Genomic DNA, 24,814 nt, shown 5'->3' on the forward strand with positions numbered 1-24,814 from the left:
TATGTACGGAACAAAACCATACAATTTACCTTATCTTGGAACAATGACCATTAGTTGTCAATGGGTCCTACCATGAATCACAAATAGTTAGTCCAATAATTAACTGTACTTCATAAAATATTACATTCAATAATACATACCCATCAATGTAGAGCACAAGATATATCTCTCTTTTTGACTCATACATCCATGTTTACAAATAAGTTTGCTTGTGGTCAAGTGTGTTGCAAGAAGATTGAATGGTCTCGGTTTCAATAAATCCATAGATAGAAGCTCAACCTTGATCCACAATGACTGTGACTATGTACCTGTAACAAGACATTTAAATATAAATTAAAAGGTAACAAACTTTAAATATAGAATACAATGAAAAATCTTACATGCACCATAGTTGTATAACTGAAATGTTCAACATCATGTCTCGCCCAATGATCTTTAGTGCATCATCTATATTAATGTACAATGAGACATGATACTAGAAGCCAAATATTATTAACTTTCGCTCTAACATTAGCGGTTCTATATTCAACCTGTTTAATTTTATTAGGAGATTTCCTAGAGCATCATCTTCTACGTCTGCCATGTCACCATCTTCATGGATAATAGGTTGACTCATGACCTGTTTTTCAAAACTAAAGAACTGAAATAAAGACTTTCAAATGTAAGAATCATTTATTTATAAACTGTAAGATAAAATACTAAGAATAACATTATAGTACCTATGGTGGGCCAAAGTATGGCATGATTACTGCTTTAGGCCAAGCTATAAATGTGCCTATAGCCTCCCCTACGAATTGGATTTCTGAAGTTGGCATAGACACTTGAGCATGGGGATCTCAAACTTAATCAATCGTCACATGAGAATTCTAAGGTAGTAGTGGAGCACCGTGGAAAGTTTGTCCTCCTTCAAGTAGTCGTCCTATGACCACTACGTGCAGAAGATCTCCATCAACCAATAGATTATACTAACTTGTGTAGTCAGTATGATTTGCATCAAAGAATGAACCATTTGTGCTCACACAATGTCCTATTGGAACTTCAGTGGGTAACTCCATATTCTATTGTTGCATGGACTAAAGCTTTTCTTCATGTGTTTTTTCTATTTTCTGTTGAAGTTATTTCGTGAAGCATTGCTCCACAACTACCATGTGCTAGTTGATTCTTTCCTCCATTTAAAACTTCATCTTCCTGAAGGCCTCCTGACTTAAGGATTCATTACTTCTTTGTAGAGGATCAAAGTAATCTCAAAGACCAATTGCACCTCAAATGCCACACACGACCTAAGAGCTTTGGCTTTCTAATATTCGTTGTGACTATATCATCCCAACCATGGCCAACAAACGAACATTGAGTCTCTTGCTCAACTAACTCGTCCTGCACCACATAATTAAGTTTAATCATAAAACACTTCATATGAACAATGGTATTGGGCTTAGGGTTTGTACTTACTATATTTTCATATGTCATTTGAGCTGATTGTGATGTCATAGAACTTAGTCTGAGCAACCTTCCACATCTCGTACCTAGGAGGTGCAAGTAATAGGTTAGGGGGCTCAAGTTCTAAAGCCTTTGCACGAGACTTTCTCAATTATTTCTCTAATAAAGCATAGTCACCTCATAAGAGTACGTGTGGTGCACCATTAAGTTTTTGCCTTTATGGGTTGTTATCCTTTTTTCTGTCACACATAACATAAATTAATAACTCTAAATCATAAATGTATGACTTGTGTGACGATAAAAAACATTTAAGAAACAAATAGGTCACTCTACAAACTCTCTAAATACACAAAATTGCATTGACTCCTCCTCATTTATTTTGTACTTATTACAAGGAGCGTCATGTTATCTGTTTCTGAACACATAATAAAGACATGTGAGTCTTGTCTTGAAGTCCCTTCATTTGATGGCTATGTGAGATAACATTCTCTTCCTAATTTGCTTAGTGTTTGGAATATATGAGATAACATCTTCTTCCTAATTTGCTCAGTGTTCAGAATGTTAAAATTTTGTTGTTGAAAATGGAAAATATGTTAATGGATTAAGTAAACATATTAAACACTATATTTGTTTTAAGTAAACATACTAGAATATCTTGTCATAGGTGGTTCTTCTTACGTTATCCTAAGATGTAATCACAATAGAGATATGCCTTTTAGCCAACACTCCAAATAGCTATGAAACTTTTTTTCATATGGGCTTTTAGGTGTACCCTATTAAGGATTAATCTTGACCACCAACCTCTCCATGGTAATCCATAAGATTATGACATCCGACAACCCAGTCATAGATCTACCAAGTCCAGTCTTTCCTGATTTAGAGCTCGTCATACCTAAAAACACATCGTTAGTAAATGTAAATAAGAAAAATATAATCAATTAGCTTTATAAGGTTAGAACAGGAAAGATAAAAAAAAAATAAATGTGGCAATATTAATAAATGAACTCATATTAAGGTATTGATTTCTCCCATATGCCTTCATTGTGATCACTTCGAATGACATGGATGTCATCGGCTCTGTCATCGACCTTGTCTTGTATGGTTCTTAATGAGAAAGACATTGTCTCAAGTATATCTAAAGAGTCTTCATCATGATTTTTGTTCATATGCATTTTCTTCCAATAGGACTGACTTTCATATGGTTCAACCATTTCTGATTTTGGTTGGATCAGTGACATAAAATATTTATCTTTTTTCATAATGAATGGCTCGTTTGTATAACTCATCTTATTAAGACCCACCAAAGTGAAGCTGAGGTCATCTGTCCCAACAACTAAATTGTTATAAACCCATTTACGCTTGAAAATTGGTACTATAAAATTTAAATAGTCAATTTTCCATGTTTCTTGTATTATTCCGAAGTAACTCATGGATGTCGTAATTAGATTTTTGTCCTTTGAACTGACAAAATGTACAGCGTCAACTTGAAGCGTAACATCACTATTTTAAACTCTACTTTTTTCATTTTTCATTTCACAAGGTCTGGCCCTACCCATTTAGAAAAAATATTTTTTATAATTTGCTAACAAGTACATGAAGAAGTCTAAAATCATAAATTTGATAAAATTTTGGTAGCATTTTGCATTGATCTCCGCCATACGTGAAATGAAAGTGATCACTCATAACTACAACCAAGATGTATTCGAAGAATAAAACAAAATGGTGTTAACCGAAATTTTATCAAATTATTACATGAATTTCAATGTACATATTATAATAAATTATGAAAAATACTTTTCTAAATTGTTCGATCAGACAATTCAAGATTTAATACAAATTATTAATGTCCAATCATTTGCACTAAATTTAGAAGGAAACTATAAGTTTAGCTTAATTTTTAACTAAAAATGTTAACATAAGATAGCACCTAATAATAATAAATAATCTAACAATGAAATATATAATTAATCAAACACATCTAAAATATTTCTTATCTAAAAAACATACTACAAACATTTAAAAAGTTCCTAAAATTGCTAAAAATATTATCTAAGATTATTAAAAATGGAAAAGACAGAATATAACCCATATCATCACATGCAATCAACATACATAACCAAAATACAACGTTTTTTCAAAAACTAAATTTATATTGAAAACCAACGAGAGCTAAGTGTTGAGCAAAAACACACAAACAGAGAACCGAAAATAACTAGAGGCCTCGTCACCGCAGATGGAGAGTGATCTTGCCTAAGAACAAACTACGAAAGAATAATGCAGCGAAATCAAATTCGTGTTGTTTCTTCTAAAATTTTGAAAAGCTTATATGTTGGATAAATTAAAGACCAAACCGTCGTTAATTGACATCAAAGAAAGAATTGATGGACATTATTTAAGCCTTTAACGTCGAAACTAGGTTAGACTCACGTTAATTTATTATAAATAATTACAAAAATATCATCAATAATTTTTAATGTTAGTATTATGCTTGGCTAATGCTGTATGCGTTTTTTGTTTTAGTGTATAAAAGTAACTTATAATGCAGTAAGTTTTTCACTTTAAAATTATGATGGTCGAATATTATGAAATCCCACCAACTAGTTCAAGATGCGATCAAGCCCCTGAGCCCACAGCCTCAATCATGTCAAACAAATTGCAAAACAAGGGATCATCAAAAGGACCCTCTCAGCTATGCTGGTTCAGACATCGTAAGAAAATAGAAAAAAGGAAAATGGGAATATAAATTAGTTTTCTTTTTCTTCTTCTCATAAAAAAGATTTTTTTTTCTTCTTCCTTTACAATGAAAAGTATAAATATAATAATTATGTAAACTGTGTTTTATTTATGAATACGATGATATATTAAAAAAGGATTTTTAAATGATTATATTTATTTGTAAATACATCATTTTCTTATTTTAATAAAGTTCCACTTTTCTCCATTGGAAAAGGAATTTCAATGAACTCTGATATTTTTTCTCCCTTCGCAATGTAAAATTGTTTTTGTTTTTTTTTTGTCTCATTTTCATTTCTTGTTTTTTTTTTATTCTTTTTGTCCCAAAACTTCTTAATTCGTGGGCTCTCTAAATAGGATTTTGCAACACAAATTTGTTTACCTCATTTAACATTATTTTTTATATCTTTTATTTTTTTAAACTACAATAATTAAATTTTATTAAGGTTATTTTATTCTTATAAAAATTATCATATAATAATCAAACAGTATCAAAAAAACCCTTCTTTCTTCTGAATAATAGAATTCTCTCCAAATATGAGTACGTCAAATCAAGATTCTCTACCGTTAAAATTTTAACTGCACAAATTTCAAACCTAAAAGAAGGTTAAATTTTTTGGTTAAAGTAAATCATGATTTTAATTCTAAAAATTATGCAGCGTTGAATTATAGGTAGAGTTCAATTTCAAACTCTAAAGAATCTAATTCCGTGTAATTTCTAGTACGGAAAATAGGATGCTGAAGAATATGAAGATTCTCTTCCTATTCATAGAGAATGAATATATTGCAATTCTATTTTAAAATCCTATGTATGTAGAATATCAAACAATACAAGAGGTTGAATTTTGTTGTCTCTCTCTAAAATGAATAGCGACGGTTTTGAATCACCAAAACGTTAAGTCAACTTTACATAAATGCTATTTATAATTGTTACAATCTAATTTTTATAAATTTCTAATTCCCTGTATTTGATTTTCAATTAATGAATAGCAAGTCACTTTCAAAAACAAATATATATATATATAGGTGACTCACTATTAATTAGAGAGTCAACCATCATTAATTAACAAGTCAATTTAAATGGACGGACCAAATTGCATCTATTGAAAAATAAATGGAGATTAAATTACATTAATTTGAAAATTAAGAGATCGAATTGTATTATTTATTTAAAAATAAAACAATGATAAATAAAATAAAAATTAAACAAAGAATAATCAAGTCTTAAAATTTAATATTTATTAACAGTATATTTCGTAAACCTTTTCCAAAAAATGTTCCTCGGTTACTTAATTCTATCCAAAGATAAATTTTCAAAAGTTGATATATAAAATATATTTCTGAAGATAAATTAGAACTGTTCCCACTTGATTTAATATTTTTATTCTTTGAAAAGGTATAATTTAAAAATAATTATGTTTTTTAACATATATATCATGCTTTATGTAACACCCCGAATCTTTGGCGCTACATCGACTAAATTTTTCCGTAAAAATAAATGTAGAAATTTTGAAATTTTAAACTTCAACATAGACATCAAATAGTACATTATTTATTACAATCGATTCTTCCGAAAATAAAATGTCAACATAGTCAGGATCGAAATAAATTTTTTTTTTTTTAAAACACTAAAAATTGCAATCCCAAGTCTTCTATCCCATCTCTCTTTCGACCTTTATGCATGTTCAAAAGCGTCAGCCATCGCATCTGTAATAACATCTGCTCCCGTATAACATCACGCATTATACGATCATCGCATTCACATGCACACACAAGCAAGGGTGAGCTAACAATTCAATACAATAACCATACCCCGATACCAAACCATACTATACTCACTTTACCAGATGAAATTACATAAACAAATATGAGTTACACACACTAAACCACATTGCATATATATATCAAACACCAAATCAGAATGCATACACCAATATGCATCAATGCATACACCAATATGCATCAAACACCAAATCAGAATGCATACACCAATATGCATCATGCATACACCAATATGCATCATGCATACACCAATATGCATCGAACACCAAATCAGAATGCATACACCAATATGCATCACGTCCATCAATCCCAAAAGTCATACAAATTGACTATATCACATACATTCACATACTTTCCACATAAATCACATTATTATAATTCACAATCATGTTCAGATGCATAAATTCAAATCTAATAAAATCCAATTATTTCAGAAATCATACAAACTGAATATAGTCCAACAAGATATATTACACAATAATTTAACAGTCCAAAATCTGTTCAATAGAATTTAAGTTAAAAACTTGTCGAGTAGACTTCCAGGAAAGAGAGGTGCGTCACAATGGACAACTTAAGTACCAAGTCTTTCCTTAGCCAAAGTGTTCCTCAAATAGTTTTTAACAAATTTCTTATTTACAGATTTAAAACAACAGCATATAATATTAACACCGAAATTTAATATAGATATCAAAAAATAGAAATTTAAGCAATATTGAGATCTCTGAGAAGATACGAAATTAATATCTATAAATCTGTAACTCCGATTTCAAATTTGAATGGTCACAATAATTCACTATTTGTTATAAACTATATATTAAAATTTCAGGTTGATCCAACGGTTAACTAGATAGATATTGAGGTTTTACCGAGGTAACTTAGGTGCAGAATTTTAAGTGGTTTTCAATTATACTCAAAATGCGGAACTAATTTCCCTAAGCACAAACATTTAATTACAAATCTGAACGGTCAAAATGACTTAATATGTCTTATGAATTACATACTAAATTTTGGGCTCAATCTAACGGTAAATAAAATATATATGAAATGTTTACCATAATAACTTAAGAACAGAAATATAGTGTTCATCAGATTTTTCAAAACTTAAAAATTATTTTCTCCAAACATAGACTTTCAATTTATAATCCGATCGGTCAAAGTGTATTAATATATCTTAGGAATCATATATAAAATTTTCAAGTTGATCTAACGGTCAAATAAGTCGTAATATATATTTTACCGAGATGACTCAGTAATAGATCTACAGGGGTAATTAATTTACTCAAACATGCAGGATTTATTTCTCTAAGTACAGACTTCTAATTACAAATCCCAACGGTCAAAGTGAAGAAATAGGTCTTAAGATTCATATATTAAAATTTTAGCTAAATCCAACGGTCAAAATAATTAAAAGAAAATTTTTACCATACTAACTTGAAAATAAGAAAATTATAATCATGAAAACTAAATTTATATAAGTGAATAGATAACTACCATTACCAAAATTTTAACATACTCATAACTCATATTCATTATCATAACATGGATAAAAATCATATACAAGAAAGATTAGCTCCCCTTACCTCTATTCCAGGCTTAATGTCCTGCTCCGAATTTGTTTCCCCGAAACCCTTCAGAACTTCTACTCTTCTTGCAACTAAAAATTTCTCCCTAACTCTTTCTTCTCTATTTCTCAAGCTCTCACTAGATTCCTCTTTTCTTGGTGCAAAATACCCTTCCCTCCCATGGCTATTTATAGTAAAAAAAATTTACTATTCATTAATATTTTAATATTATTTATTATTTTAATATTATTTAAAAATAATATTTCAATCATTTTCTCACCAAATCTGATCCTAATTTCTACCTACTACTTTCTTCCATGCTAAGGAATCTTAATGCTGAAAATTTATTTTTACTATTTACTTTTTACTATTTACTATTTACTTTTTACTATTCAATTTAAAAAAAATTTACTAAATAAGTTACCAAAAATTTGAACCTCTCCTTCTAAAATTACTATAATTTTATATCCAAAATTTACATTTTTCTATCCACTACAATTATTATTACTAATAAAATGCTGAAATTTATTAAAATATATATTTATGTATATATATATATATATATTTTTTTTTTTTTTTTGGGTCTTACATTCTCCCCAACAACAAAAATTTTCGCCCTCGAAAATTGATTATTCAACAAAAAGATATGGATATTCTTTTCTCATTAATTCCTCTAATTCCCAAGTCATCTCCTGTGTATCTTCATTCCATAGCACCTTTATCGTGCGAATGTCCTTTCCTCTTAGCCTTTTCATTTGAACATCCATTATTCGTATTGGTCGAACTTCCGTCGTTAAATTCTCTTTGACCTGAATTTCGTCAACTTCCAACACATGTTTTGGATCTGGAATATACTTCCTCAGTTGGGATACATGAAAAACATTATGTATATTTGACAATTGAGGCGGTAGTGCTACCTTATAAGCTACTGGTCCAATCTTTTTGAGAATTTGATATGGTCCAAGAAATTTAGGTGTCAATTTCCTCATCTTGATAGTTCTCCCGACTCCTGCAGTTGGTGTTACTCGTAAGAACACATGATCTCCTTCCTCAAATTCCAACGGCCTTCTCCTTTTGTCAGCATATGACTTTTGTCTACTTTGACTTGCTCTCATTCGATCTTGGATCAATTTTATCTTTTCTGTTGTTTGTTGCAATAACTCTGGTCCTACTATCAGTGATTCCCCATCTTGGAACCAACATAACGGTGTTCTACATCTTCTCCCATATAAAGCTTCATATGGCGCCATCCCGATGCTAGAGTGATAACTATTGTTGTATGTAAATTCCACCAACGGTAGGATATCACTCCAACCTCCCAGATGATCCAATACGCATGCTCTCAGTAAGTCTTCTAATGACTGAATAGTCCTCTCAGTCTGTCCATCTGTTTGAGGATGATAGGCTGAGCTCATTCTCAACGTTGAACCTAATGCCTCCTGCAATAACTGCCAGAACCTTGAGGTAAACCTTGGATCTCGATCTGAGACAATGCTTTTGGGCACACCATGCAGTCTTACTATTTCTCGAATGTATAACTCCGCCAACTTCTCCATTGACATCCTTAGGTAAATTGGCAAAAAGTGAGCGCTCTTTGTCAGTCGATCAATTATTACCCAAATGGAATCATGACCCCTCGATGATTTTGGTAAATAGTTACAAAATCCATCGAGATGCTGTCCCATTTCCATTGGGGAATATCCAACTGCTGCAACATTCCACCCGGTCTTTGATGTTCTGTCTTTGCCTTCTGACAAGTTAGGCAAGCAGAAACGAAGTCTGCCACATCCTTTTTCATTCCAGTCCACCAGAAAGAATCCTTTAGATCCTTGTACATCTTAGTCATACCAGGATGTATGCTAAGACGACTCTTGTGCCCTTCCTCAAGAATTTGTCTTATCAACCCTGAATTTACAGGAACACATACCCTACTTCTGAATCGAAGAACACCATCAGTTCCCAAATTGAAGTCCTTTGCTTGTTCTGTCCCTAATGACCTCACTATTTGTTGTAAACTTGTGTCTTCTTTCTGCTTAGTTCGTATACTTTCTAAGAAGTTATTTGTGATTTCCAAATGGCTACACCAGATGTGATTTTGGCCCAACTGTACACCCAAATTCATATCTCTGAACTTCTCGATCATTTCCAGCTCCTTCACCATTATCGTTGATATTTGCATCTGCTTTCTACTTAGAGCATCTGCAACAACATTTGCTTTTCCTGGATGGTATTGCAACTCAAATTCAAAATCTTTCATGTACTCCATCCATCTTCTCTGTCTCATGTTTAATTCCTTCTGATCAAAGAGATACTTCAGGCTTTTGTGATCACTAAAGACTTGAAAACGTGACCCATACAGATAATGTCTCCAAGTCTTCAAAGCGAAAACGACAGCCGCTAACTCAAGGTCATGTGTCGGGTATTTTCTTTCATGCACCTTCAATTGTCTCGACGCATATGCCACTGGTCTTTTCTCCTGCATCAACACACAACCAAGTCCTTGATATGAAGCGTCACAAAATACTTCAAAAGCCTTTGAAGTATCTGGGATCGTTAGCACTGGAGCACTTGTCAGTCTTCTCTTCATTTCCTCAAAACTTGCTTCACACTTGCACGTCCAAGAAAACGGTTGATCTTTCCGAGTCAACTGTGTTAATGGACCTACAATTTTTGAGAAATCCTTGACGAACTTCCTGTAGTATCCAGCCAGGCCCACGAAACTTCTTACTTCCGATACTGACTTCGGGCGTTCCCACTTCAACACCGCTTCCACCTTTGCGGGATATATATTTTTTTTTTTGGGTCTTACACTTTATCTAATAACGCATTATATTTATTGAAATATTATTTATTTTAATATATAATATTTAATTATATATAACAAATAAAATTAAAAGAAAAGTAAAATAAGCTTTTTTTTCATAGATTAAAATGTTATACTTAAACTAAAGAAACTTAACAAATAAAATTAGTTTATAAAAAAGGTTGAATTTTATTTATTGTGGAATTGAAAGATTAGTGTGATGGATTCCTGTTACAAAATTTGATTGATTTTATATATAAAAACAAGTTTGGCCTTTAGTTACCTGAATGATAGAGATGGGTCCATTATTGTGGGGCTCGGGTGAGTGAGGTACATTATTATGGAAAGATAAGCTATGAATGGAGATAATACTTAGAACTTGCTTTATACAAACTCATGAATGATTAATAGTCATATATATTTATGGATCTTATTTAAATTCGTTTTGATGATAACATACATTTTATATCCACCAAAGTTTAACAAAAAAAATAAACGTAAAAGTTTAATTCAAATGGATTAGCATATATAGAAAGTTAAGATTTTGAAGTTATGGATATATATATATACAGAAAATTGTTAAGGAGAAAGTGAGGAATGACATGGATTAATTAGAACCTTAATGTTAACGTGATACATATTGAATAAACAAATTAGAGTGATGAGAGGGTTAAAAAGTAGACTTTTTAATTTTATAAAATTGTAAGGTGAATGATTAAAGTGTAAAAAAATAGACTTTAAATCTAATTCAATTTTATAAAATTGGTTTATAAGATAAGTTTTGTCTCCAATTATATTATAAATTAGTTTTACTTTAGTTAATGTGAAACTTTTAATATATTTTCTTACGATGATATATATACATTATTAGCATGTGACTTGTTATTATTGAATGATGTGACAACAGTGTGATGAACAAAATAATGAAAAAAATAACAAATTTTTTTAAAATAGATTATAATTCATGTTATACTTTATTAAAAAATGAATTTTAAGTTTAATTTAATTTTAATTACAAAAGTGACTCGGTGAATGAGAGTGGCAGGTGTGGGTAGCATTGTATGGTTGACAGACAAGCAATTGTGAACTTGAAAGTGAGTATTGTTGGCTTGAACAGGACCATTGAAGTCAGCATCAAATGTATGCCAAAATTCACTGTACATAAATTCACTGTGATTTCTTTTGGATCCATTTCATCTCTACCACAATAGTAAATATGGCTCTACCAAAGTTTTTAACATTTTCCTCCAAAAACTAATATATGTCCTTCTCCTGTGATGCTAATTGGGTCCAGGGAAACCACATTTACAACCTTCTGCACAATTCTGCAGACCATTTGGTGCAAATGTTTTTGCTTCGATTTCATCAACAGTCTGACCACTCACTCACTTCTTACAACTATTTCTTATCCGTCTAATATTCTACAAAATAATATTCCTTTTCAAATAAAATATCATAACTTTTAAATGTTAATTGTCACAGTTAAAAACAGTTTCTTAACCACAAAGTTCAGCATATAATATGGTTCTGTGGGTGTTCTATCAGAATTTGATTCTTAATTATATATAATTATGCCCAAGACTCAAAACTTTGAAAATAGAAAGTGACATCAACCCAGTGAGAAATAAATGGTACATAATTTTGATTCTTAAAATAAATGCATGGTGGCAACTAGATATTTAATGGAAAAAAATGATAGAGATATATTAAATAATTGCATGAGAGATGTGAAAATTGTCAAAAGGAAGAGGACATTGGAGAGAAGTGGACGTATGCACGTGCATGGATGATGATGATGATGGCATGCAGAATTAAGTGAAGTGGCAATGCAGATTTGGAGTGAGATAATAGGAACAAATGAGAGAGTGAGAGGAATGGTAAGATTAACAAGTGGACGCTTCTCCCTCCACCTCCTAGCTCCAACTTTTCTTTCTGCACCTCCAAACTTTCTAATAATGTTAGAATTACCCTTTTCATAAGAGTAAAAAGCATTTCCCATCTTATAATTACTTTCACCCACACCCACCCATTCTTACTCTCACGTTTGTCTAACCCTAGCACTGCACCTCCCTTCCAATATTTTCACCACCTTGCACCACCATTTTATTGTTCTTGCAGATTTCGTCACCAAGTTTTCGTCACAACAACCTTTGTTCATCTCTGTAATGGACATTCATCCACTTGTACATATTCCATATTTCCTTTTGTTGGTTTACAATTCATTTAAAATGATTAATATAGTGTATAGGCACGTGAAAATGGGCGATTTATGTAGATTTGGAGAAATAGGGTTTACTATTTCAAAAATCCGGTGAAACCCTTAATGAATTTCAAAATCTAGTAAAATTCTTAATAGATTTTGAAATTTAACGAGAGCATATCTCTACTTTTTTTTTAATATTCTTTTACTGTCTTCTTTATGTATTCTCTATTTTATATCTGTATTGATTTTAATATTTTATGAATTTGTTTATATATATATATATATATATATATATATATATATATATATATATATATAAAAGGTAAGAACACAAGATGCATCTAGATATTAAACTGAGGTTTCACAAAGTGAATGCAAAAGGAGACTTAGGATATTAGTTCGTAAAGGGGCCGTTCTGAAAAAGTTGGGACATTACATCATCTTGATCTTTATGAGGAGCGCGAGAATGTTATTATTGAGTAAGATGTTGTTGTTGAACAACACGAAGATATTGTTGAACAACACAAAAATGTTATTCAAGAATAACATGAAGTAGGTGGATTTTCTAGAGGTCTACATGATACATCACTTTTGACGAGTTACGCTAATCATCTTGGATTTGAGTTGTAGCAAGGTCAGAATAGTACAATAGTTGAATTTATTTTTATTTTTTTAAATTTTGATGGTTGATGAGTTGTTTGAACTTTATATCCAATTGTTTTGTCTAGGATCAATGCAAGATCAAGTTGGTTTTTCATGGAAAAAAATTAAACAAATTTGGAATATGTCATTTGGTTGTTAAAGATTTTGTGTTGAATTCTAGTTTGATTCCTCTATGTGATATTTCTCACTATTATGTTGATAATAGTTTAATATCGACATTCGTTAAGAGATGACACAAAGAGACAAACAATTTCCATGTCCCTGTTAGTGAGATGACCGTTACATTAGATGACGTGTTTGTGCTACTACATCTACCTCTAGTGGGACAATTATGTTCGAATGAAGTTTTGAACTTTGAAGTGGTTCGATGTACTATAATCGACCTATTGAGTATGGACTGTGCGAGGGTTACATCTAGGCTGAGACAATGTCGTGGTCCCTAAGTTAGGCTGAGCTGGTTGAGAGACATATACAACAACTGTTGTGAGAACCAACATTGGGAGTATGATAGGCCTACTTGTTGCATCTAGTTGGATGCACTATTTTTACGGATATAAGTGTCACATTCATCCGTGTATCCTACTTGTTGCTCTTTTGAGACATACAGTCATATGACATATATGCCTAGGGAGTTGCTGCACTAGATCACTTGTACGAGCAACTTAGAGATGTCAGTTTTTCTTAGACAAAACAATTAGTTAGATATCTGACTCTTATACATGTACACATATATCTTGCATTTTCATTTCCTTTATTATTTCATTATTAAACAACATTTAATTAACTTTTTTTAGAATTGAATTTATGAGCACTTTTTTGGGATGGGAATGAGACATATATTGCCTAGTTATGATGAAGAAAAACCTCGTGTAGCACGTTGGGTGACAGAGAAGTATATTTCCATCTTACTTCAGGTCTGGGCACATTTTGATGGCTTAACATATGATGGGGTAATCTGACCCTATATGATGAAGATAGATTCCATATGTTCGTCTCAAAATGCATCCACAATTTTCACTATCGAATCCTACATGTTTTACTCGATGAAACTCTTGAGCAATAAGTCTCAAAGCATATTTTGATATAAGTCCAACTAATATTTTATATATGGTTCCTTTAAAAGCGTCACCCATAAGATTGAGACTTTTTTCAAATGATGTCTTTATCTCATTATGTTATAGGAAGAAGATATTATAAATTGCATCACAACAAGAACAAAGGATTCTCAAACTGCTTCCCAATACTTTCTTCAAGCTTTAGTGAGTAGACTTAACCTTGATACAAATGACGTGATCAATATCATAAAACGACTAACAAAAATAATTAAATGAAATAAGATTAAAACATACATGGTTGATGTTATGTTCCCTAAATGCATAACTTGGATTGTCTGTGCCTTTACAAAGTATGTCTCATACGGAATTATCCAACACTCATTGACATATTGAAAGAATAAAGGTCAAGAAATATAAGCATGATGAAGGTAATCAACACAATCAGTAAACATTATTTCATGTTCACAATCCATGACATCCCATAGCCCAACATAATTGACTAACATTTTGCATTTAGCTTACACATTTTTCTAAATGTGGAAGTGCCAGAGGAGATAATAACATTCAAGGAATATAGTGTCAATGACATTCATCAAAGCTAGGTCTTTGTTGTTAACAATGACTTGTGGATCGCCTTCATATGTAAAAAATAATCCTCTAAGACTTTCCAAAGTCCAAGTGAAATTATTTTTCCGTTCACTTGATAAAAATATAAAGGCCATTGAGAAAATCAACCTTATTGATGTGACTCAAACTATCTCAAGCAATGAATGACAAGTGATATTTCTTTGTTTTGTATGTGGTATCCATTAACAAAACAACATTAAATGCATTTAACAATTTAACTTCATCGAGATGTGTTCAAAAATTGTCACTTATCACCTTAGATTCCTTGACACATCTACTCCAATGAATGTATCTATTATGTTCTAACATCATCATCAAGTGTTGTAATTCAATTCTCGAACCTCTCAATGATCGCTTGTAAGTATATCTTGCATTATATATTTGCTTGATTATTGTCACATTATAATCATTATTTTCTTTGAGAGTGAGAGCAGATTTGTAGGCTTCACTTGACTCTTAGTCATATCAATAAGCAATGATTGTCACATTACATATCACTTGACTTCATATCAAATCATGGTTATGATATCCACATATTACTTTCCATATCCACCTATCTCCATTAGAAATTGGCTTGCCTCAATTTAAAAAGACGTTTTTCTTATGTCGTATATACTAGGATGAACATAAGATTTGTACTTCTTGTACTTTTCACCTCTTTCACATCCTAACAACACAAACGTCTTTTTCCAAGTTGATTAATAGCTTTATTAGATCTTATAATAAGAACAACAAAGTTAAGATCAAAAGCAATCAGTCGAACTCACTCAATTAAGTCATCACTTGCGAAAAAAATCTTATTAGTTGTAAAATTATTTGTATAATCTTCCTCACACATTTCATTGATAAAAGAAGATAAATCTGACATAAAGTTTGAATTTACTTGTGAATTCATCAAACTGAAAGGTTAATCTTCCATCTTATAATATAATCACCTATAACATAAAATCACTACCATTGAATACCTCATTTCTTCAGTAGTAATAATAATAATAATAATAATACCTCAAGACATTATTAAAAAAAACAAGTAAGAAAAATAAAATAAAATAAGTTAAAAAATAGATAAAAAAATAAATGAACACCACATTTTGAAATCTGGTAGGACTATTAAATAGATTTCGAAATCCGTAGAGTGACAACCAAATTTTGAAATTTGATGAGTACCTTAATTGAATTTCGAAATTTAGTGACTTCCTAAACCAAATTTCAAAATTCGCCGACTTCCTTAACTGAGTTTCGAAATTTGACGACCTCTTTCACCCGATTTTAAAATTCGACGACGACTTCCTTTATCGGATTTTGAAATATGTCGACTTTCTTAATCAAATTTTGAAATTCAGCGACTTCCTCAACCGAATTTTGAAATTCGGTGACTTCCCCAACTAGATTTCAAAATATGCTAACTAGATTTCAAAATTCAGTGAGTAACTTAATTAGTTTCGAAATCTGGTGAGTACCTTAACCGAATTTCGAAATTTGATGACTTTTTAAACTGGATTTTGAAATTTGGTGACTTCTTAAACGAAATTTCAAAATCCAATAATTTCCTTAACCAAATTTTGAAATCTGGTGACTTCTTTAACTAAATTTCAAAATTCGATCAGTTTTCTTAACCGAATTTTGAAATTCGATTATTTCCTAAACTAGATTTCAAAGTCTAATGACTTTCTAAACTGAATTTCGAAATTCAATGTGTTTCCTAAGTTGGATTAAGAAATTTGGTACATCAAAACATAATAAAAATGAATATAAAATTTCAAACCTTAACGGAAAAAAAATGCTTATACTTGAAAGATACGAGATGAAATAAAGAAGAAGATGAAAGTGAAAAGAACAAAGCAGTCAAAAGGTTTTGCTTCTAATGAAAACTCATCACCATAACATACAACAAACACAGAGACGTGAGAAGAAGGATGAAGCGTGAAGACTTAAGGATGCATGATAGTAAATATAGAACTAACATTAAATGCGATTTGCTAAGTAATAATTAATAATTAGCGCTTACAAATTTTTTTATATATATTTATACTGAAAGACAAAACTGTAAACTTGTTGGTACAGGAAGAAAGCTTGGAAGTGGAGGGAGAAGTGTCAAGTATATGGTAAAAAAAAGACACCAAAATCAAAACTTTTCCTCTTCAAAAACTAGGCCCATCATATTTCCTCTACATCACACTCTACAATCAATCAATACTGCATACATTTCTCTCATTCAATACCAAATACTATCACATAAGTTTTCAGTTTTAGGTCATTTTTTATTATGAGTTAATATTGTTTTATGCTTTTTGGTCTTCAAAGATAGAAGAAATTTTAGAATGAAAGCACATCTTCATGACATATGAGTACATATTTTATCCACACACATAATATATATATATATATTTCTTTTTTCCCTGTAGATCTTATCGAGACTTACCACGCAATGGAAATAAATATTAATGTATCTTAACAAAATTTTGTCAAGAGGGTTCGTGTTAAAAATATTGGGCCAGACTAAAAGGCAGTTTCTTTCTGCACTTCCATAGTTTCAATTGACACCCCATCGATATTAAAATTCTAAATTTACCTTCTAATTTAGGATTTTAATTTTTAGTTCTGAATTGTTTAATCCATAAACTTTTCAAAATATCCTATTAAAAATATAAACTACATTATAAAATATTAAAAATATATTTTGGAATTTTTACATTTCGTAATAAACAAAATTTACTTAAAGTATTCTTTATGTAATTTTTCATGTATAAACAAAATATACTCTATTTAATTTTTAATGCAAATTTTATATACTTTTTCGTTTTAATCATGTTTCTGTTTTTTATTAAATACTATTCTGCTACTGTCAATTTTGATTGGAAATGCCTTTTCTACATTAACAATTTATATGTCGAACTATATAAGAAGAGGGCAAAGCTTACCCCTCATAAAAAAAGGATAAAAATGAAGAAAATGAAATGTGGCATTAAATTAATATTGTCAATTTAAATTAATATGCATATGGAACATTAAAATAAATTAATACGGTATGATGTCAATTCAAATTTAAATTGTATAGGATTTGGTATTTTCTTTTTCTTAAAAGTGTTTTTAATGAAACTCTCCCGGGTAGAATAAATGAAATTTCCAATTTCCCTTAACAAATGGATCGTATAAGAAATATTTTCTTCTTTTTAATTTTTTGTTGTTGAGACTTTTACACTATAAATATAACGAATTTTCTACTTTCTAATTGATATTTTTATTTTCACTTCACGATAAGTACACACACACATATAATTAATTGAAAATAAATGAATAACAGTTAACTAAATAACTACTGTTGTCTCAAATTTTAAAAATAATAATTAAAAAGAACTTTTTCTCAAAATCCTACATATATTATAGAAAAAGTTATAATAATAAAGTATGGGTGTAAAGATGTTACAAGGAATTTGACTCCATAGAATGGCCTGAAAAAGCCCACTAAAAGGGTCCGACTAGAAAAAAAGGCAGTTTCTCTTTGCACCTACGTAACTTTCTCTAAGTATCTTCATACTCTTTTTTTTTCATTTATCTTTTTAATTATACAATTTAAAAATATTTATTAAGTTTTGGATGACGTAATCCAGAAGTTTTTATCTAAAGAAATAACTTATGAGTTACATAATAAAAAATAAAAATAAATTTCTGTATTGAAAGTCAAAAATAATTTTTGATTGTAAAATATGAAATCATTTTTTATATGAAAAAATGATTTTTGAATTACACAATTCGAAATTTATTTGATTTTCATATTACACAGTCCCAAAGTCATTTCTAGATTTTGGATTGTATACTTTGAAAATATTTTTGGTCATATTACGCTCGAGAAGGAAAATGGGAGTAAGAAATTGAGCCAACTATTTTTTTAAATGAGTTTAACCATGTTAGTTTCTAAACTTATGGGCTGACTTAATTTATAGAATATAACTATATTTAAAAAATCAAGTTATCAGAATTGTTATATTTAAAATCAGAACTAATTTCTTAAATTTGGCGTAAATTAAAAAATATATATATTATTTTAATTTTTTTGGGTGTAAGTGGATGAGGTGGATCTGAATGTGAAAGGTAAAAATGAGAGCATAGGAGTTTCCAAATAGAGCATGAAAATTGATTTGGTATTGGAGAAATGTATGCATAAAATAATATAGCAGTAGGAAGAGGATGATAATGCAAGTTGCAGATATCTATGTTTCCTTCCACTTGCCATGTGATGTGCTGTGTGTGTGGAACTTTCTTGTCCATTTATGTCCATATTAGCTGTCACCCTCAATAACCACACTCACCTTTTCACCAAATCTAACATAAAGGGATTTATATCTTCTACAACTATTTTTCACCCAAATCATCATCATCTTCTTCTTCTGCAGTAAACAATATTTCACAAACATTTCCAAAGAATTTTATGATGGAACATCAAAGCACAGTGCCTATAATTTATTCATATATTAAAAATTCCAATCCTCTGATACAATAAACCAAGAAATTTCCCTGTACAATAAGAAAATTCCCTTTTTTTTCCATCGAAATAGGTGGAACCCCAAAATTCTTCATATTTACACTTCAAAATATAACTCAAAATAGTGAGAGTGAGAGTGAGAGCAATAAGAGCTTGCCGCCAAAAAATCCCAGCCCTTATGAAGAACTTAGATCCCATGCAGAAGAAATGAATTATCTTACCTACTTGATGGCATAAGAACGAGTACACACTGATTCAAGAGCCTCCGTGAACAAGGAAGAGAAACTTGTCAATGCCTGAAACACACCAGGCAACCCTGTCTGCAAATTGTTCAGAGTCATGGCTCTTGTTACCTCCACAGCTTTTGAATGCCTCAGCATTTCATCTTCAACGCGCCTTTGGCAGGTTGCCAGTTCCAGTTTTTTCTCCGCCAGTGGATCACGAGCATCCAAACCCTGTCCATTGTCAGCTGCTGTATCGGGAAGGCTAATTCCTACCATAGAATATGAACTGTAGAACTTCCTCTCTAGGTTTCTCACAGAGGATGCCTTTTTCTCAAGTTCCTTCGATGCTGTCTCTGTTCTTTTCTTGATCTTCAGCTCTTCAGTTTGCTTCGAAGATATCACATGGACAACATTGATAAAACTCTTTATGGCTTCAGATGCAACCGTGTCTGGAACACGGTCAAGTGCCAGTTTCCATTCATCAAAAAAGTGGTATGTATCAGAGTTGTCCCTGCTGTTGTTGATGTTATCATTGTCCACTGGAAGAAGACTGAGCTTGAACCAGCCATGCAAGGAGTGGATGAACTCCCGCTGAAACTTTATCAGGCGACAAAAACTGGAGTGCCAGGCTGACACGGCTGCTTCGAGGTCCCGAGTAGCCTGCCTGTGCAGTTCAGAAGTGGAGTCACCTCTTGAAGATCTGTTCACAAGGCCACGGACTTGCTGCACTATGTTGCTTTGAATTTCATGGTAATTATGCATTGCTTTCCACATGTACATAAATCTACAATTTCACATGTCACAATTCACAAACATAATAAGACAACAATGTTATCTTGAGCAGGCCATCCCCTTTTTTAATACAAAACACAACAGATAAGTAATTGTTGCAGGGAGACAAATTTTTAATGCATAAAATTCAGTACATGGATGTTTCAGAAGTGAGCAAAAGAAATCTCTGCTTCAGTACAAAATATATAGGGAATGACAGATAATCTCAATTTCACTCCCACTCGGCTCAATAATCATCTGCCACTTTGAACATTCACATAGAATGTGAAAACATCTTGCCTTCATGCTATCTTACACTACCCTCAGCATGCTTATATACAACATATCTTACTGCAAAATTGACCCTGATAGGTTATTTGGACCAGTAAAATGAAAACAGATGAATATTAGTAACATCAGTGTAAGTTTTTACAGCTTATAACACCCAGTCAAATAGTTTAGAATCAGTTAACAAGGGTTATCCCATTGTATGGTTTAACATACCTACTCCGTCCATAAATCAGTTATGCTCGAATGGAGCCTAAAAAGACAAAATAACATTCCGACAGATGCACTGGTGGGCCAAGGTTTGATTATAAGAGGTAGGCAGTTGTTGGACAGTTTAGTACAAAGAAGCACATGCAATTACGCAGAGCTGATAAAACAAGTGGCATACGAGACCGGTAAGCCATAATGTTTTCAACTACCACCCAAGATTTTCTTGACCCAAATTAGGCAGCACATTCACACGAGGTAAATGAGGGCATTTGAAAAAGTAAAAAAGCATTTCAATTCTTACAGTCAAACTTAAAAGTTCTTTAATAGGTTTGGTCACTTGTATCAGCTCAAGGTCCTCTCATTTTCCACCAGATTAAATCAACATTTACAAAATATCCAATGAACAAGACACAGCATGATCCTATATTACGGCCTCACAACAAGCAGCACAGTCTTCAAGTGTGTTTGATCATGAAGTCTAAATATGACATTTAATTTGTTTGGAAATGGATATAATAAGACCAAAACACTTGAAAATTTCATTACTCCAAAATACTAGACAATTTTTGGGAACCAATGAAGTTATTAAAGTTCATTAATTACAGCAGTAAAAATAAGCACGTCAGTGAACTCCCATATGCATGATGTGCTGTAAAATTGGATTAATAGATAATCACCATAGTTCTTCACTTCTTTGATTAATGATGTAATAATGGTCCAATCCCATGTACAAGAACTTGATTATTTAGCTATCCACAAAATCTGGAGCTACCAAAACAGTAAAGCTATTGCAGAAGAGACATACCCATGAATGAGAGCAACAAGCTGAGGGACCAGAGCAGAGTCCCTAAGGCCAACAATGGCAGTTGAGGTGGTAGACACAGCCTGAGAAGTGACAACTATCAATGACTGCAGCCTATTTATGGAAGTCTTGGTTTTGAATATCTTAGCTTCATCCTCTCCCTTGTATTCCTGAGTCTGCAGAGCTGACAATTTCTTTTCATGTTCGATCTTAACACCTTCTCTAGCCTTAATTCAAGCACAATTTGTAGAAAGTGTTAGCATAGCACACCTCGTTTCCAAACCACATGCTTTAGGTTTTTAGCTAAAAATAAATGCAACAGAACCACCTGACTTCAGTTTGGTTAAAAGGCAGCCAAGTTGGACACAGCATTTATGGTGATTTCAAACATCCATGACAATATCCTAGGCATTACTTTTTTTTTTTTTTCTTTTAGTGCCGTAAGTCTAAAGAAACGTGCCTTTTTCAGTAAGAATACACACACACATGTATATGTGACAGAAAATGTTTGCCCTTCACACATAGACCCAATTGAATGTGAAGAATCAATCACATTAAGACAAAATTTGAAGAAACAGACAACTGGTTTAATTACTTAAAATCTGTTAATCGCTCGGTTCCTCTGTAGTCAGTAGTTTATCTCACTGGGGTTAAAAGAGTTTAAGGGTGTGGGCATTTCAGTCATTTCATTTCACACAATAAATTATGATTAAAATAATTTCAGCGAACTGCTTAATTCACGCTAATTTACACCAAAACTCTGATTAAGACAAGCACCGTCCCTTCAAATCAGGAAATTATCCAAACCATGAATGAATAATAAGCAAACCCGGTTTACCGTATGACCAAATATACACTTATATCATTACATGACATGTGTAAAAGCATTTTCGGGATAAGTATGTTTCTATCATGGAGCATTATTTGTACCACAATAATAAAGGTTGGTCCCAACAACCGAGGCTATTTTGGTCAATTCACAATGGTGAAAAAGGGAAAGGAGGTCATTTTCACACTAAACAGTCAAATTCTGCTGTGACCTTACGCTACCAAAGTCCAACAAAACCTACACCGTTTCCTTTTTTCCTTCACCTTTTTATGCTCTCGAAAAATATAATTCATTTTTCTAAAAAGGGAACCTCTTTATTATCCAAATAACACCACCGCCCTAGAAATTAAGATAAAATTACCTTAACCTCCTCGTACAGCTTTTTCTCCCACGCCAAAAGCCGTTCTATGGTGGAGCAGAGACTCTTTGAACCGCCCGGTTCATCCAGCGAACCGGTGTCCAGCCGGTACTTAACCGCCAGTGGCGGTTTCGAGGTCCAACTTGAGCTCAGATTGCTCAATATGCTGCTCGAGTGATACACAGTCTCTGCAAAATCAAAATCATCGAAATTCGAATCAAACAAACCTACCCATAATTTTCAAGAAAACTCGAAACCGTGTACCCTTCATTCGGAAATTGACCCAAAAGCATAAAAACGAAAACTCCCCAATGGCCAAACACAAACCTCATAAAAACCCCAATTAAATATCTTTAATACAAATTCAAAATGTCCAATCCAATTTAAACATGGAAATAAAACTTCAAACATTTCCAAGTTGGTTTTCCAATTAAAATTAGAAGCAAAACGAAAACAAGAGTTAGAAAAGAAAAATCTTTACATTTTTTTAGTACTATTCTCTTAATAGATTCAAAGTTTCTGTTTTTCAATTCGGATTCGAGACCAACAAAAAACAATATTCAAATAATCGAAACAAATTGTTTGAGTTTGTTAAACATACTCCTCAATTGCTTGAAGCTGCGATCGAGCTGAGCCTTACTGATCTCGAGCATCTCTGAAACCTGATCTCCGGCGGAAGCAGCATTATCAAAATTCTCCTTAATAGCTTCCACGATCTCCCTCAAGTCCCTATGCCTCACCACCATCTTCATCTCCGCGACGGAGGACGCGGCGTCGAACCCCTTAGCGCCGCCGCCAGCCGCAACGGACTCGGCCCGCATGGACGACCCGAAATTCGACCGGGTCCCGATCTCGGACCGCGACTCCACATCCTCCTCCACCCCATCATCATCGTCATCGGATGAACTCGTGGTGCTGTAATGATCCCCCCACTCACTGCACTGAACCTCTTCCCTCTCAGTCTCGGTATACTCTTCGGGAAGATGGTGATGAGAGTGAGAATCAGAGTGAATGTGAGAGGGAGAGCGAGAGTGGGAGTAAGTTTTTTGAGTCTCGTGTTTTCCGTCGAAGTAATCGTATTCAGATCTCTCGGAGTCGGAGTCATGAATTTGAGGATTGGTGGGTTGGGTTTTGTGGGAGTAATGAGAGGGTGTTTGTGTTTTGTGAGAGTGAAGGGAAGGTGTTTGCGTTTGTGTTTGTGCCCGAGCCTGCGAGAGTTTTTGTTGGTGTTGGTGTTGATGTTGGTGTTCTTCGGGGAAGTAATCGGAAGCAGGAGGAGGTGGAGGGGGGTAGAAGTTTTCCCAGTTCCAAACAGAGGAGGTTTGGGAAGGGGTGGAGGAGTATGTGGAATGCGCGGTGGGGAAAAAGTTCGAAGGAAAATTCGACGCTTGGCTTCGCGGCGTGGAGGAGGGGCTCGAGTCGGAGAGAATATGGGGTAGCTTCGGAGGCGGCGGCTTGCGGCGGCGGGGTTGGATGGGGGCGAGTTTCGGCGGCGGGGAAGGGTTGAAGGGTGGTGGAGAGTGGTGGGGGTGGTGGGGGTGGTGGCGAGGTGGTGAGGGTGGGCGAGTGTGGTGGATGGGAGGGGGTGGTTGTTGGGAGTTGTTGAGGAAGACGGCGGGAGTGTGGTCAGAGACGGAGAGGGGTTCCCCGGCGGCGAAGGTGGAGAGGGCGGAGCCGGTAAGGCGGAGGGAACGGCAGTAGTCGGAGTGGGCGGCAGCGAGTTGGTGGCGCGCGTAGACGGCGTCCTTCATGAGACGGCGGCGGTCCTTGCAACGACGCACGGTGTCCTCGTTTTCTAGCTTGGACGCCGTGCAACCCATGGTGGCGCGTGGGGGGAAGAGGAGTGGGAAAAGACAGTGGTGTTGAGTTTTAAGTGAATGAGTGAGCGAGAGTCATTGTGAGAAGTGAGTGAGTGAGTGAGTGAATGGCGTTTGGTATTGCGTTTATTAGATGTTTTGTTCTTTGTTTGTATCGTCTATGGATT

At 33.1% G+C, this 24,814-nt stretch overlaps 1 protein-coding gene across 1 annotated transcript; it reads right to left on the bottom strand.

The window, feature by feature from the left end:
* Window positions 1-19,298: 19,298 nt before the first annotated feature.
* Window positions 19,299-24,814, bottom strand: LOC124842072 (nitrate regulatory gene2 protein-like). The gene is made up of 4 exons (XM_047318481.2): window positions 23,432-24,814; window positions 22,834-23,018; window positions 21,647-21,870; window positions 19,299-20,356 (listed from the first exon to the last, which is right to left on the bottom strand). Exons 1-4 carry the CDS (start codon window positions 24,648-24,650, stop codon window positions 19,570-19,572), a joined length of 2,415 nt encoding a protein of 804 aa, XP_047174437.1. The 5' UTR covers window positions 24,651-24,814; the 3' UTR covers window positions 19,299-19,569.

The sequence above is a fragment of the Vigna umbellata genome, chromosome 4, assembly GCF_029865625.1.
Source record: "Vigna umbellata cultivar VRB3 chromosome 4, Vumbellata_1.0, whole genome shotgun sequence".
Classification (NCBI taxonomy): Eukaryota; Viridiplantae; Streptophyta; class Magnoliopsida; order Fabales; family Fabaceae; genus Vigna; species Vigna umbellata.